Below are 16,645 nucleotides of genomic sequence, written 5' to 3' on the forward strand. Positions count from 1 at the left end.
AAGAAAAAAAAATCCAAAAAAAAAAAAAAAAAAAAAAAAAAAAAAAAAATATTGGTGCATCAACTTGCAGTAGGACCTTGTTATACATACCCCTGATGTTGTTCTAGCAACAATACCCTCCTTTCCCACCTTAATTTCTACTTACCCATTAGCCCTCTTTCAGGAAGCCTTCTGCGAAGCCCCCTGCCCCAGCAAAAGTCACGTCTTGGGGCTTCCCTGGTGGCGTAGTGGTTGGGAGTCCACCTGCCGATGCAGGGGATGCGGATCCGTGTCCCGGTCCAGGAAGAACCCACATGCGGCGGAGCGGCTGGGCCCGTGAGCCATGGCCACTGAGCCTGCGCGTCCGGAGCCTGTGCTCCGCAACGGGAGAGGCCACAACAGTGAGAGGCCCGCGTACCGCAAAAAAAAAGTCACATCTTGCTTTTCCCCGAATACTTTACCTGATCTCTAATGATACTTACCATCTTCTACCTGTAGTACAGTGATTGATGACCATGGCTGTTTATATGTCTCCACTTACACATGATCTTCCTGATTAAGGATCATGTCATTCATTTTGTATATTTCATAATGTTTTCTTTTAAGGGAGTAAATAATTACTAATGCACAGCATTCCTACTCTAGGCTCATACTTACACACATTCATTCATTCAGATATTGAATATAGTTGCCTGTGCTACACAGTAGAACCTTGTTGTTTATCCATTCTATATGTAACAGTTTGCATCGGCTAATCCCAAACTGTACTGAAGTTTGTTACCTTAAAACTACTATGTGCTTGCGATGACCATAGTTAGGTAGAATAAGGGACAGTAAGGGAAATGTCAGAGTATGGACTGTGAAGGTGAAATTTTCCCCTATTTGTACCTTGAGGTGACAGCAGCATAAAGTGAATCCAAGAGTCAGACTGAGAAGAGACAAAAGGCCCTATCTAGGGTGTGGGCTGTGGACACTTAGGTCATGAGAGCAGGAGAGCTGCCCTTCAAGAAGCCATGCTCAGAATCTGCGTGGGGTACCAACTCTTCTTTCTATTGAGCTGATAGGATTTTACTTATCGTTAATCACAGTTTTAAAAATGTTTGTAAGAACTGCTAGCTACTTCTTTTATTTTTTAGCTAACACAAGTTTTTCCCCTATTGATAGAGAAAATAATCTACACTTGACTGGTTGGTTCTTAAAAATACTTAGAAAAAAGAAACGAAATTGAGTTATTTGTAGTGAGGTGGATGGACCTAGAGTCTGTCATACAGAGTGAAGTAAGTCAGAAAGAGAAAAACAAATACTGTATGCTAACACATATATATGGAATCTAAGGGAAAAAAAAAGTCATTAAGAACCTACGGGTAAGAACAGATACTACACTTGATCTTAGCCAAAAGGCCGAGAAGCGACACATGAGAGCATATGTATATGTATGGCTGATTCGCTTTGTTATAAAGCAGAAACTAACACACCATTGTAAAGCAATTATACCCCAATAAAGATGTTAAAAAAAAAAAAAAAAAAAGAACCTACGGGTAAGACGGGAATAAAGACACAGACCTACTAGAGAACGGACCTGAGGATATGGGGAGGGGGAAGGGTAAGCTGTGACAAAGTGAGAGAGTTGCATGGACATATATACACTACTAAACGTAAAATAGATGGCTGGTGGGAAGCAGCCACATAGCACGGAGATCAGCTCGGTGGTTTGTGACCACCTAGAGGGGTGGGATAGGGAGGGTGGGAGGGAGGGAGACGCAAGAGGGAAGAGATATGGGAACATATGTATATGTATAACTGATTCACTTTGTGATAAAGCAGAAACTAACACACCATTGTAAAGCAATTATACTCCAATAAAGATGTTAAAAAAATACTTAGAAAAAAAGAAACATGATGTACATTCATAAATATTGAGTAGCTATTAGACACTGGTAACTATTACAGAAATGAAGTATTTTGATATGTTAATCTCTCTGGGTATAAACTCAACTGCTTACCCACTGATTATGATAGGTTTCATAAAAGAACAAAAAATGATGGTTTATTAAACAATTGATTTGCCAGAAATATTTGTTATATAAACTTAATTGCTGAGAAATTTCTTTAAAATAGAATCTAAAGAATCTCATTTCTCTACTAAGAGAATAAGCTACAGGCTTTTTTTTTTTTTTTTTAAAGTAGCCAGGATCCCTTGGATCCCTTGGGAATTTAAAATAATAATTTCAGGAACAAACCATTCTAAGTAGAATTGTTCTGCATAAAATTACAGTTGACCCTTGAATGGCACAGGTCTGAACTGCGAAGGTCCACTTATCTTTTTCAATAAATATACAAAAATATATGTGGATCAATAAATACACAAAAATGTATGTGTAGAACGTCACATGCAAGACTTGTATTGAAGTGGATAGCCTTTCCTTACATAAGCATAAGGTGAGTGATATTTAATATAAAATTAGTGGTGTGTTAGTTTTCCTTCTCTCCAGTTTTCTTTCTCTCCCTCTCTATCAGCCTATCATCATAGGTAACTGTTTTTTTTAAAAAAAAACAATGTTTCTAATATTGTGTTATGAATATGACTGTAATATTGTATGCCATAAAAATTTTATAATGATTAATTCATTAGCGTATAGGCTAGGCTACCCCAAAGCAAGCATACTGTTGCTTCTTTGTTATCAATGCATGAATAGTTACACCTGTAAATAAATGTGAATTTCTTTTTTGCATTATCTTTTCATTTTTTTTTTATTTTTATTTTTTTATTTTTTTTTTTATTTTTATTTTTTTATCTTTTCATTTTTGATGTCTAGTGTTAGTAATATGTATAACATCCTCAGGGCTTTTTATCATATAAGACAATGTGTATGTACTGACAGACAGACGATTCATCTCATAAACAGACGATGTAAACTTACAGTATAGATAGCTACAGTAGAGTACTGTAAATGTATTTTCTCTTCTTTATGCTTTTCTTAATAAAAATTTTTTTCTGGCTTACTTTATTGTAAGAATACAGTATATAATACATAAAACATACAAAATATGTGTTAATCAACTGTTTATGTTATCTGTAAGGCTTCCAGTCAGCAGTAGGCTATTGGTAGTTAAGTTTTGGGGCAGTCAAAAGTTGTAGTGAAGACTTCCCTGGTGGCACAGTGGTTAAGAATCCCCCTGCCAATGCAGGGGACACGGGTTCGAGCCCTGGTCTGGGAAGATCCCACATGCCACAGAGCAACTAAGCCCGTGCGCCACAACTACTGAGCCTGCGCTCTAGAGCCCGCAAGCCACAACTACTGAAGCGTGCGCACCTAGAGCCCGAGCTCCGCAACAAGAGAAGCCACCGCAATGAGACGTCCACGCACCACAACGAAGAGTAGCCCCTGCTCGACGCAACTAGAGAAAGCCCACGTGCAGCAACGAAGACCCAACGCAGCCAAAGATTAATTAATTAAAAATATAAATAAATAAAATAAAATAGGACTCCTGTTTACAAAAAAAGAAAAAAGTTATAGTCAGATTTTTGGCTGTATAGGCGTTTGGTGCCCCTAACCCCCATGTTGTTCAAGGGTCAACTGTATTCCCCAGTAATTAAATTTGTATTACAAATAATCACCCCTGCTGGGTAAGCTGCACCAAAATACTTATCAAAACTTTAGTGTGCATGAAAATCCCCTGCAAAGTTGTCAAAAATGCAAATCCTTGGGGCTTACTCCCAGAGATGCTAACTCAATAGTCTGGCCATGGGCCTTGGATTCTGCTTTTTTTTTTAAGGGTGGAAAGATTTTTAATTAATATTATGAAGTTATCATAATACAGGTATCAAAGCCACAAAAAGAACATATAAGGAAAAAAAAAAAAAACATAGGCCAACAAACCTGGAGATTATCTGCATTCTTATTAGTGTTACAGAGAGTCCCGGGTTATACTCAAGAGACACTGTGCCCTTTAGGCTGCGTGATTTCCGTGGCAGCTCATGGTGTGTTTACACAGGGTCAAAGGAAATCATTGTGATGAGGCAGTCAAATTGTTTAGCAGCTGTTAGAGTGCTGACTTGAAGAATAACTAATCTATTGTCTTAAAAACAATCTTGTGAGAACTTCAGGAAATGACGTTTCAGGAAATAGGGATATATTCAGATCTTATGTCTTAAAAGTGTCCTGGACTGGTCCAAATAATCAAAATCAAAATAATCAAAATAATCAACGTTGTACTTGCTAAGGCATACTTGAATTTTCTAAGTTAAATTTTAAAAATACTTAATATGTATACTTAATTCCTCAAAAAATTAAAAATAGAATTACCATATGATCCAGTAATTCCACTTGTAGGCATATATACAAAAGAATTGAAAGCAAGGTCTCAAAGAGATGTTCATACACCCATGTCCACGGCAGCATTATTCACAGTAGCCAATGGGTGGAAGCAACCCAAATATCCATCGATAGATGGATGGATGGATGGGTAAACAAAATGTGGTATATATATATATGTGTATAATACAATGGAATATTATTCAGCCCTTAAGAGGATGGAAATTCTGACACAGTCAACAATATGGATGAAACTTGGATCCAGCAACATGGAGGCTAAGTGAAATAAGTCAGTCACAAAAAGATAAACACTTCACGATTCCACTTATATACGCTATTTGGAGTAATCAAACTCATAGAAACAGACAGTGGAATGGCGGTTGCTAGGGGCTGGGGAAGGAGGGTATGAGGAGTGACTGTTTAATGGGTATAGAGTTTCAGTGTTGCAAGATGAAAATGTTCTGGAACTTGGTTGCACACAATATGAATATACTTAACACTATTCAACTGTAAACTTAAAAATGGTTAAGATGGTGCATTTGTTATATGTATTTTACCACAATTAAAAATTAAAATTAAAAATGCACACTTAAATAACCATAGAAAGTCATAATTTTTTCCAAAGATATCATGTTTCTCCAGTTAAATAAGGAGAAACATTTCAACCAGAGCAACAGCATTAAATATTATAAATGTTCTAAAACATTTACATTATTATTTAAAAATTCACTAGGACACACGCTAGGATAAATTTCAAATGGGTGAAAGATTTATATGTGAAACCAAAGATTTAATATAAAAATGTACATACACACACACACACACACACACACATACACACACACACCACTTGAGGTGGTGAAGTTTTCTAACTAAAATTTAAAATCTAGAAGCCACAAAAGAAAACACTGATAAAATGTACTACTTGAAAATATAAAAATGCCTATATGACATTCTAAAACCCACACTAAACAGAATCAAAAGATAAATGACAGGGCTTCCCTGGTGGCGCAGTGGTTGGGAGTCCGCCTGCCGATGCAGGGGACGCGGGTTCGTGCCCCGGTCCGGGAAGATCCCGCATGCCGCGGAGTGGCTGGGTCCGGGGGTCGCTGAGCCTGCGCGTGCGGAGCCTGTGCTCTGCATCGGGAGAGGCCACGGCAGTGAGAGGCCCGCGTACCGCAAAAAAAAAAAAAAGATAAATGACAAATTGGGGAACAAAATCTGCAATTCACATCACAGACAAAAGGCTAATCTCCCTAATTTATGATGAGTTCCTAAAAATCAAATTTTTAAAGGACCAACAACACAAGATATAAACAGACAATTCATGGAGAAATGCAAATTAAAAGTACAGTACACAAATATATCACTTTTTTTAAACCCATTGGATTGGCAAAAAAAATACAAAAGTTTGACAGCACATTGTGTTGGCAGGCTTGGGGGATAAACATTTCTTCTGTAAGAGTGTCAACTGATATAACCCAACTGGAGAGCAGTTAGTCAACGTTATCAAAATTGCAAAATTTACTCTATGACCCAGCAATCCTTACTGGTAATTTAACCTACAATTATATCTGCACTCATATAAAATGATGTATATACAGTAATTGACTTCAGCATTGTTTGCAATTATAAATACTTGGGAATAATCATGCATACATCAGTAAAGGGTTGAGTAAATAAATGTTGGCATATCCATAAATTGGAATGTTATGCAGCTTTAAAGAGAAAATGCTTGAGGTACTGATTTGTAAAGGTATCAAGATATATTAAGTAAAAAAAGAAAAGCAAAATGCAGAACAGTGTATACAGTATGCTAACTTTTGTGTAAAAAGAAAAGATTGGGGGAGATAAGAATATAAACTTGTGTTTGCTTGTACTTACAAAAGTAAATTCTGAATGGACACTTAAGAAAACTAGTAAAGGTGGTTAACTGGGGGAATAAGAGGAATTGGACGAGAGTAGGAACACAACATTTTTGTTGTGTCTTTTTATATTTCTTGATTTTTGAATTAAAATTTTAAAATTTAATCCTCAAGTTTAAAGCTCGAGTTTAGATTTTAAATTAGGAACCCATCCTAAATTTAGGAGCACACAGGAGCTAAGAGATCACTTTATTTCTCAGATCGTTTTTGGAACAATTAATAAACTGTACTCTAACTGGTTTCCTTAAGAAACATTTCCCAAGGAATCATGCTTCTCCACTTAAATAAGAAACTTTTTAACAGAGCAAGATGATTTAAATATCTAAAAGCTCTAAGAGATACGTCTCTAAAGCATACAAAGCCTGCCGTGGCCGAGTCAGGAGGCAGAGGCAAGGGAGACTAGAGCACTTGTCTAAGGGGCAGGCGTGAATTGTTTTTCAATCCTGAGCCACTGAACAACAGCGAACCTAAAAGTCGGGACAGAAAGGTTGTTTTCTACATTGTTACCCTTTATTATTAAACACACTGGCCAGAGATTACAGTTGAGTAGAATTTTTTTTTTTTTTTTGCGGTACGCGGGCCTCTCACTGTTGTGGCCTCTCCGGTTGCGGAGCACAGGCTCCGGATACGCAGGCTCAGCGGCCATGGCTCACGGGCCCAGCCGCTCCGCAGCATGTGGGATCTTCCCGGACCGGGGCACGAACCTGTGTCCCCTGCATCGGCAGGTGGACTCTCAACCACTGCGCCACCAGGGAAGCCCAGTTGAGTAGAATTTATGAAGAACTATATAACAAAGTTGCATGCTTCATTAATAAGGACATTTACTAGTGAAAAATAAAAAGCGCCTATTTCTGAATCTCCTCAGGTAGGTAACACAGATGCACGGCGAGCAAGCAAAATCAGGTCTAGGTTCTGGATTTATAGGTCTTAGAAAATGAGTTTCTATCTATGAAGGGCCTGTGATACATCACACCTCCAGTCAGGTCCAAAAACACATCCAGTCACAAAAATAGCTCAGCCCACTCCTTCCTCATTCACACCACAGGGATAACACAGCTGGGCTCTCAGATCCTGTCCCCAAAAAACAAAGCCACGGAACGCTGCCCCAACTTCCATAATTAAACCTCCTTTACCAAATAAAATCAACTCACCCTTAATTTGTTCTTCAAGGGCCTCTTTCCACATGAAGTTTTCTTGTAATTTTTCTTGGATCTCTTCTAGGTCATGGAGATGTCTCTCATTTTCCCCTCAGGTGTGTTGGAAGTCACTAGTTTTGGAGAAGCCAAGGAAAGGTCCACCCCATCTGACAAAGCCTATTGATGAATCATTTTTTAAAAAAAAAAAAAAGAAGAAGAAGGAGAATAATAATAATAGGAAGAAGACAGAAAGGAAGGAAGGAAGGAAAAAAGGAAATCTCTTAAGGAATGCATCAAATATATCCCAGTTCGGGGCTTCCCTGGTGGCGCAGTGGTTGGGAGTCCGCCTATATATATATATATATATATTCCAGTTCTACCAACCATCTATAATTTTCTACTTACCTCCTAACGGGTTTTTCAAAACATAGTTAGGTCCTCAAAGTATGTGCCTTGAAAACAATCTGGAATGATACATAGTATGGCAAAAATATTAGAGAATGGCGATTTCTTGGTGATGGGGTTATGGATGATTTTCATTTGTTTTTTCAACTGCAATATATTTTCTAGTATTTTGTACAACAGATATGGAGTTCTTAGCTCATACCCCCAAAAAGTTTGAAAATTTTAGGCCCATCTTACAGGGGCTTTACAAAATAAATAATACAGATAGTCACTAAGATAAGCTACAGAAGCTGAAATAATCTTCCCCAGACTGCTATCATAACTCTTCCTAAGGGCCAAGACAAACATGTTGCCTGCATACAGGCCCTGCTCTCTGGGGCCTCTAACACACACTCCCTGATTTACTTTAACTTCGGGTCCTGTTATTCCCCAACACAGCCTCTCATCTGCTCACCACCTTCCCACCTTCAGCACCTGACTTTCCTTCCCAACTTTGCAAAATCCATTTCCCATTCTTTTTGCCAATCATAACAGGGGTAGGTACCACCTGCTGAATATTTTCCACTGCTCACCTCTAATTTGCCTAACAACTTTTCAAGATAGGTTTATTATCCCCATTTTACAAAAGAGGGAGTTCATGGAGGTTAACTATATTGTCATAGCTAATTTGATTGTTCCATATTTTCACATTGCTCAAGCACTTTTTAAAGTAAGATCTTTAAAACAAAAAATCTCCACATTAAACCAATGAGGTGCAGGCCATGGATCATTTTTGTTTGTTTTACAGATAGAAATCTGAGACTCAGAAAGATGAAATGACTTGTCCAACGTCATAATACTAGTGAATGGCAATGTCAGGAATTATGGACAGACTCTCAGACCTTCTACCCCAACACACTGCATCCCTGAGGACCCATTTATTCACTCACTCAAATACACTGGGTGTTTGTTGAACGCTTACTATGTGCCAAGCACTGTGTTAGGCTTGGGGATACAAGAGTGAACAAAGGAACAAAAGCCATTAAGGTCACTGCCCTCATAGAGCTTAGAGTCCAGTGTAAGGGAAGAGGGATGAAAGACATTAATAAATTATGGTGCCAATCATTATCAAGTCACAACTGTAACAACTGCTACAAATGAAAGGTACATGGAATCATACATAAGAGCCTCTAATAAGGGGATTTGACTTGTTCAAGGAAATCAGTGAAGGCTTCTCCAAGGAAGTGATAATCTAGCTGAGGTCTGAAGGATGAGCAGGTACTACCTACATGACAGAGTAAAAGACGAACACTCCATGGTGTGGGCCCTGTGATGGGAAGAAGTGTGACACTCTGGAGGGAACAGATCAGAGCAATTAAAAGACTTTGGTAGAAATCCAGGCAAGAAATAGTCATAGGATTGGATTAGAGTCACCTTTAAGGAGCTGAAGAATAGTAAATAGGGGGCTTCCCTGGTGGCACAGCAGATAAGAATCCGCCTGCCAATGCAGGGGACACACGTTCGAGCCCTGGTCCAGGAAGATCCGACATGTTGCAGAGCAATTAAACCCATGCACCACAACTACTGAGCCTGCCCTGTAGAGCCCGCGAGCCACAACTACTGAAGCCCGCGAGCCACAACTACTGAAGCCCGTGAGCCACAACTACTGAAGCCCGTGAGCCACAACTACTGAAGCCCGTGTGCCACACTACTGAAGCCTGCACACCTAGAGCCCATGCTGGGCAACAAGAGAAGCCACCACAATGAGAAGCCGGCACACTGCAACAAAGAGTAGCCCCCGCTCTCAGCAACTAGAGAAAACCCGCGTGCAGCAGCGAAGACCCAACGCAGCCAAAAATTAAATAAATAAATAAATATATTTTTTAAAAAAAAGAATAGTAAATAGATTCAAGAGATGTTTAGGCAGATGATGGAAGAGGTGACAGGATTCCCAGGTTTCTGGCTTGTGCACTTGGAAGGGCTACAGGGTCAGTTGCTGAGACGGGGTATTCCAGAGGAGAAACAGTGCAGGACGGATTAAGTGCGATGTGTCTTTGAGATGCTAAGAGAAGACGAGAAGGAAGACACCAGACCAGAACTCAGAGAAGGGTCCAGGCTGAAGCTATATTTGTGCCCAGAGGTGGTAGTTAAAGCCACAGGAATGCAGAGGACCATGTAGGGGGAACAGACAGCGACCTACAACTCAGCCTTGAAGAATCCCAGCATTTCCCTGCTTAGCAGTGGAGAGTAAACCTGCAAAACAGACTGAAAAGGAGCAGCTGGAGAAAAATGCAGAAAGGCTGGAAGACTCGTGTCCCAGAGCTAAGGGAAAAGAAAGCTTCAAGAATGAAGTTGTGAAAAGAAGCAGACTCACAGATATAGAAAATAAATTAGTGGTTACCAGTGGGTAGAGGGGAGGGAGGGGCAATATAGAGATAGGGCAGTGGGAGGAACAAACTGTTGGGTGTAAGATAGGCTACAGGGATATATTGTACATACAGGAAATATAACCAGTATTTTCTAATAACTGTAAATGGACCGTAACCTTTCAAAATTATACAAAAATTTTTTAAAATTAAAAAAAAAAAAAAGAATGAAGTTGTGGTTGACTGTGTCAAAGGCTGCTGAAAGGCCAACGAGGATAAGAGCTAGAACGTCTACAGGATTTGCGTAGAGGTCACAGGTGATCTTAGAGCTGGTTAGGTGGAGTGATAAGGATAGAACCTAGCCCACTTGAAGCCTTCTTACCTCACCTCAAGCATTCCAAACTCCCGATCATCCATGTTTGGTAGTGAAGAGCATGGTAAAAGACTGGGACTTAGCGCATCCTTCAACTGCAAACCGATTCAGGTTGCTCCCGAGCTGTCCCAGGGAGCTGTCCCTAGCGCCACCCCCTGGCACATCCTTTCTTCTCCCAGATGAGCCTACCACCGCCGGGATGCTCATTTCATTGTCTGGTTCAGATTCTGGGAGATGTCTCTGACTCTGAAGGCTCCTGACAGTATCTATAAGCCGTTCCACCAGCTCTGCGAGCCCCCAGCCAACTTCTGTGAGGCTCTTCTGCGCCACCACCTTTAAAAAAGCAAAGCAGAACACAAAGCTGGACCCAGGAACCAGTTCTAGACAGAGGGAGCTGTAAACACTGGATAAAGGAGGCAGGCAAGGAAGTGACAAAAAATGTCTAGAGGGCAAGGAGGTAAGCTCCCTGGACCTTTGGCATGCCCATTTCCCCCTACTGGTGGTCCAGTGGCCGTAACAGAGAACCAGAGTTCATCCATAGGATGGGGGAGGGGGAGGGGGTGAGGCATGAAGGGAAGCCTAGGGGTCATTTTGAACAGGGGAAGTCAGAGACGAAATAGGGTGAGAGCCTGGAGATTTGGCAGCACTGGTGGCAGCTGATGAGGTGAGTGGAAGGCATTTGGCTCGGGTTTCAGCTCCACTCTCAACTCTGACTGACTCGTCCTGTGTCTTCATCACTCCTTTCATAAATAAAAGCGACCGTCCCTCCTTCTCTTCAACAGTGAAAAGGATCCACTATGAAAAGATCTTGGAGACTTTAAAGTGATGTGCAGATGCAAACTCTTTTTGTTTACTGACATCCTTCACATTTAAAGAAACATTCAGATGAGAATGCTAAACCACTCCACGTCCAGAGCTTCATCTGCTCAGCTGCCTGGCTGGGAATGGGAGGAAGTTTTGCAGCCAACACATTCTGGCAACACCCTCAAGACCTGGTCACAGTCATGTGAGGCAGGCGGGGCCCAGACTTCAATGGAGAAATTTGCATTACCTCCAAAAGAGGTCCTACGGAGAGCCACAGAAATACAAGATGTTCATCATCTTACTCTAAATAAACCAGAGTTTTTAGAACTTTGGAGGGACATTTTTCACTTTTTAAATTATGCTGGAACCTCAAAAACTGGAGAACCAGTTTTTCATCTCTAAGAAGCACTGATGTCCCTCAAAATAGCATGTGTTTTGGAAGCCATATGCAGACTATTTTATAGAGGAGGTGGCTGACCACGGGTAACATTGTCTGCTCTTAAATTTCCAGGTCTCACTCTTAAATATTCAGGCAGCTGGAATTCTGGAATGGAGCCCTTATCTAGACACCTGAACAAATTAAAAACTTTAAAAAATAAGTGTGTTGCTTTTTCCATCCATAAAAGAACTGCACACTCATTGTGGTGAATTTAGAAAATGCAGAGAATGCGAAAGAAGAAATGTTTTAAATTATCCGATATCCTACCATCCACAGGCAATCATTTTAATTTAAAAGCCAATGGAAAGTATATTCAGTCACTATAAGCTATACTAACAAAGGCTTTTAAGGACCTGAGAAATAATGCCATATTTATTTATTTATTGGCTGCACCACTTGGTTTATAGGATCTCAGTTCCCCGACCAGGGATTGAACCCAGGCCACAGCAGTGAAAGCGCCCAGTCCTAACCACTAGGCGCTTTCCACCAGTCCTAACCACTAGGGAGTTCCACCAGGGAACTCCCAATGCTGTATTTATAACCAAAAAGAAGAGAACAGCTTTATTCATAATTGCAAAAAAAAAAAAAAGGAAATAACCAATATGTCCATCAAAAGGTGAACAGATAAACTGTGGGACATCTACGCAATGGAATATTATTTGACAATAAAAAGAAATGAGCTATCAAGCCACAAACCTTAATTTTGTTTAATGAAAGAAGCTAGCCTGAAAAAGCTAGATACTGTATGATTCCGAAGATACGACATTCTAGAAAGCGCAAAACTAAAGAGATAGCAAAAAGTCAGTGGCTGCCAGGGGTTGGGGAGAGGGAGGGGGTACAAAGAGGCAGAGTGCAGGGGATTTTCAAGGCATAAAACTGTTAACTACAGATACGTGACTTCATGCATTTGTCAAAATCCATAGAACGGTACAACACAGAGAGTGAACCCTGATGTAAACTGTGGATTTTAATTAATAACGACGTGTCAATATTGGTTCATAAATTGTAACAAGTGTACCAAACTAATGCAAGATATTAAAAATAAGGGTAACGATGAGGGGTATATGGGAATTTTCTGTACTATCTGCTCAATTTTCTGTAAGCCTAGAGCTGCTCTAAAAAATAAAGTCTATTAATTAATTTTTTTTAAAAAAGAGGAGTGGATAGCTCCAAGCTCTTTTACCCTCCACCAACCCCGCTCCCCCAACACACACACACACACACACACACACACACACACACACACACACACACACATCGCAAGACAAGCAGAAACTGTCAGAATCAACTTTGTCAGAACTCTGGCAGACACTGACTCAACAAAGCACAACCTGGCAGTAGGAAAGCTTTGTGGCATTTTGACTTGCTCTTGCCCCGTTCCCTTCCTGGCTCAGTGATGGTATTGAAAATTCCCGGCGTGAAACTCTGGTCCTGGTTCCCAAAGGAGCAGAGCAGATCTTATTCACAAACCACTGTGTCTGTCTGTTCTAACCTGGCTGGCGGCTGCCTGAAGGAATCCACAGGGTGCTCATCTTTGTTTCACCTAACCCAGAGCTCAGACCAGAAAGGTGGTAAATATTGCTCAGAAGTTCTGCAAGCGGAGTTAAACTTGCAGGTATCTGGGACAAAAGACTGTGGTGGAAACAGACAATAACCTAAGTCCCAGAAGCAAATAGACCAGGAGCAAATAGACCTAAGTCCCAGGAGCAAAAGTTGGGGAAAATTGGAATCCTACTTTGTTAATGGGAATGCAAAGTATTGTTGTTGCTGTGGAATGCAGTTTGGCTGTTCCTCAATACATTAAACACAGAATTACCATATGATCCAACAATTCTACTCCTACCCAGAATAACTGAAAATAGGAACTCGGATACTTGTACATCAACATTCACTGCAACATTACTTGCAATAACCCAGAGGTGGAAACAATCCAAATGTCCATCGATGTTTGAATGGATTCAAAAATAAAAAAGCGGTATAATCATACAAGGGAATTATTATTCAGCCACAAAAAGGAATGAAGTTCGGATACGTGCTATGACATGAATGAACCTTGAAAACATTATAGCAAGTGAAAGAAGCCAAAGCCAGAAACAAAGTGACAAACATTGTATGATTCCACTTCTATGAAATATCTAGAGTAGGCAAAGTCACAGAGACAGAAAATAGAATAGAGGTTACCAGGGGCTGGAGGGCAGGGGAGGGAGAAATTATTGCTTCATGGGTACAAAGCTTGTTTGTGGTGATGAAAAAGTTTTGGAACTAGGTAGTGGTGACGGTTGCACAGCACTGTAAATATAATGCCACCGAATTGTACATTTTAAAATGGTTAAATGGCAAATTTTATGTTATATAATGTAAACATATTTTAGCACAATTAAAAATTGTCAGAGAGACAGAGTGGGTGCAGAAAGACTGGAAATAAGTGGAAAGAGGCCAGGGTGGATAGCGCCTAGGTTGATAGGATTTTTGATTTTTTTTTTTTCTGCTTCTTCATATTTTTCTGAACTTTCCAAAGAACTTTCCAAAGTTCAGACTGAGAAAAGTAACGTGGAAATACAATCAGGAGGAGAGGAAGAGCCGTGGGGATAATGGGATGCAGTCGGCGCGCGCGGGCGGATGGAGGTCAGAGGGCAGTCTCTGGTCCCGCCTTCCTACCGGCAGCTGCGCGGTGCGGCGCGGGGGTCCGGGCGCTGGGTTCGGGCCCTCCAGCTCGCGCGCCTTCCGACTGTACTTGTCCTCCAGGTCCTGCAGCATCGTGTTCTTCCGCTCGGCGCCCTCGCGGCAGGTGGGGCAGGACCCGTGGCGCCCTGCGCCCCACAGACCCATCAGGCAGTTGTGACAGAAGCTGTGGCCGCAGGAGAGCGTGGCGGGCCGGGCCAGCAGCTCGTAACAGACGATGCAGCCCAGGTCGTCCTCGGCCAGTCACATGGGGACGGCCGGGCAGGCGTCCAGGCCCGCCCTGGTCCCCAGACCGCCGCCGCTCCGCCCACCCCCGGGGTTGGCGCGCAGAAGTCAGGGCTACGCCGGGGGCTGCCAGCCCTGCGGCTACGTCTCCTCCTGCTCCTCCCTCGCTCTCCCCGTCCCCTCCTCCTTCGCTGCAGCTTGGGTCCACCCTTGTTTCCTTTTTTCCAGTCCTTTTGCAAGCTGATTTATGCGCTGGGAAATGCGCTCGCCCCAGGCCGTTAGAAACCCGCTGATGTCCAAAAGATTTTCTTTAGCTTGATGTCCCCCACTCCCATCAAAGTGCAACCCTGGGACTTCCCTGGCGGTCCAGTGGTTGGGACCCCCGCTAACACTGCAGGGGGCGCGGGTTCGACCGCTGGTCGGGGAACTGAGATCCCACATGCCCCACGGTGTGGCCAAAAGATATAGATAGATAGATAGATGATAGATAGATAGATAGATATAGATAGGTAGATAATAAATAGGTAGACACATAATAGATTAGATAGATAATAGGTAAGTAGATAGATAATAGATTAGATAGAGCGATAGATGATAGATAGATGGATAAATTAGATAGATCGGATAGATAGGTAGATAGATAATAGATAAATAGGTAGATAGATAGGTAGATAGATAATAGATAGGTAGATAGATTAGATAGAAGGGGCTTCCCTGGTGGCGCAGTGGTTGAGAGTCCACCTGCCGATGCAGGGGACACGGGTTCGTGCCCCAGTCCGGGAAGATCCCACATGCCGAAGATAGATACCTACCCCAACAACTCTTGGGAGGAGGAAAAGGAGTGGATTCGATTTAAGAACTCTTTTCTGAGAATGCGTCCACTAGGTGTCATCCAACCACTCCAACAAGTAGTGAGGGGTTGAAGAATACTCGGTGCAGAGAGCTGTGAAACTCTTTAAAAATACCGATGTTGTTCGGCCTCCACTCCCAGAGAGTCTGATTTCATTGTCTGGGGTGGAGCCCCAGCGGAGTATTTGTAAAAACCTCCCCCAGATGATTCTTTTAAAATCGCTATTACAATGCAGAAGGGAGCCACTGTTTCCTTACTGCTCTCTGCTGACTGAAAGCACATTACCCGATAGACTTCAGGACAAAATTACTAAAGTTTGTTTTCTTTTTTTCTTATAATTTAATTTTTAAAAATTTTTATTCATTTATTTGTTTATATATTGGCTGCGTTGGGTCTTCGTTGCTGCGCCTGGGCTTTCTCTAGTTGCAGTGAGCAGGGGCTGCTCCGGGCTTCTCATTGCGAGTGGCTTTTCTTGTGGAACACAGGGCTCTAGGTGCGCAGGCTTCAGTAGTTGTGGCTCTCGGGCTCTAGAGTGCCAGCTTAGTAGTTGTGGCACTCGGGCTTAGTTGCTCCATGGCATGTGGGATCTTCCTGGACCAGGGCTTGAACCTGTGTCCCCTGCATTGGCAGTCAGATTCTTAACCACTGTGCCACCAGGAAAGTCCCAAAGTGTGTTTTCTTCAGGTAACAGGCCTGGCTCTGGTGGGGCTTGCTCTCTTCCTCCTCTCTTATTCCAGTCCCAAGTGCATTACAAGTAGAAAATGGAAGAGCTGGAAGAGCTGGAAAAGCAAAATCCCCAAGAGACAAAGGAACTTACAGGCTTACACAGCAATAACTGAATGGCAGAGAACAGGGCCTGTATCTCCGTGATCTGTTGAAATGAACTAAAAATGTCTTATATTTTATTTTACCCCATATTGCCTGGTGTCAATGTAGGTACCAGATAATACAAATTTGTGTCTATTTCCAATACGGGAAATGACCAGAAGTAGTCCTTAGCACTGCTCATCCAAGTTTCCAGCTCTTTCCCCATCTAGGCACTTGGTAGGATTGGCACTTCTCTGACAGTCTTGAAACACATAGAAGTAATACTTCAACTTCACATCAGCTTAAAAAGCTAGTAAGTCGTTGCATCTTTTTCTGCCAGCTGCCCTAACTATAGAGAT

At 41.7% G+C, this 16,645-nt stretch overlaps 1 protein-coding gene and 1 pseudogene across 1 annotated transcript in view; both read right to left on the reverse strand.

Moving 5' to 3' along the window:
* Positions 1-16,395, reverse strand: part of RNF135 (ring finger protein 135) — an 18,810-nt gene extending 2,415 nt beyond the window's left edge. Inside the window, 6 exon segments of the mRNA XM_024736011.1 lie at positions 4,663-4,685; positions 7,244-7,452; positions 7,455-7,533; positions 10,669-10,812; positions 14,381-14,684; positions 16,391-16,395. Coding sequence (XP_024591779.1) covers positions 4,663-4,685; positions 7,244-7,452; positions 7,455-7,533; positions 10,669-10,812; positions 14,381-14,684; positions 16,391-16,395 — 764 coding nt within the window.
* Positions 1,233-1,392, reverse strand: LOC112394543 (uncharacterized; annotated as a pseudogene).
* Positions 16,396-16,645: the final 250 nt, after the last annotated feature.

This window comes from Neophocaena asiaeorientalis, unplaced genomic scaffold, assembly GCF_003031525.2.
Source record: "Neophocaena asiaeorientalis asiaeorientalis breed wild unplaced genomic scaffold, Neophocaena_asiaeorientalis_V1.1 scaffold129, whole genome shotgun sequence".
In the NCBI taxonomy this organism is placed as follows: domain Eukaryota; kingdom Metazoa; phylum Chordata; class Mammalia; order Artiodactyla; family Phocoenidae; genus Neophocaena; species Neophocaena asiaeorientalis.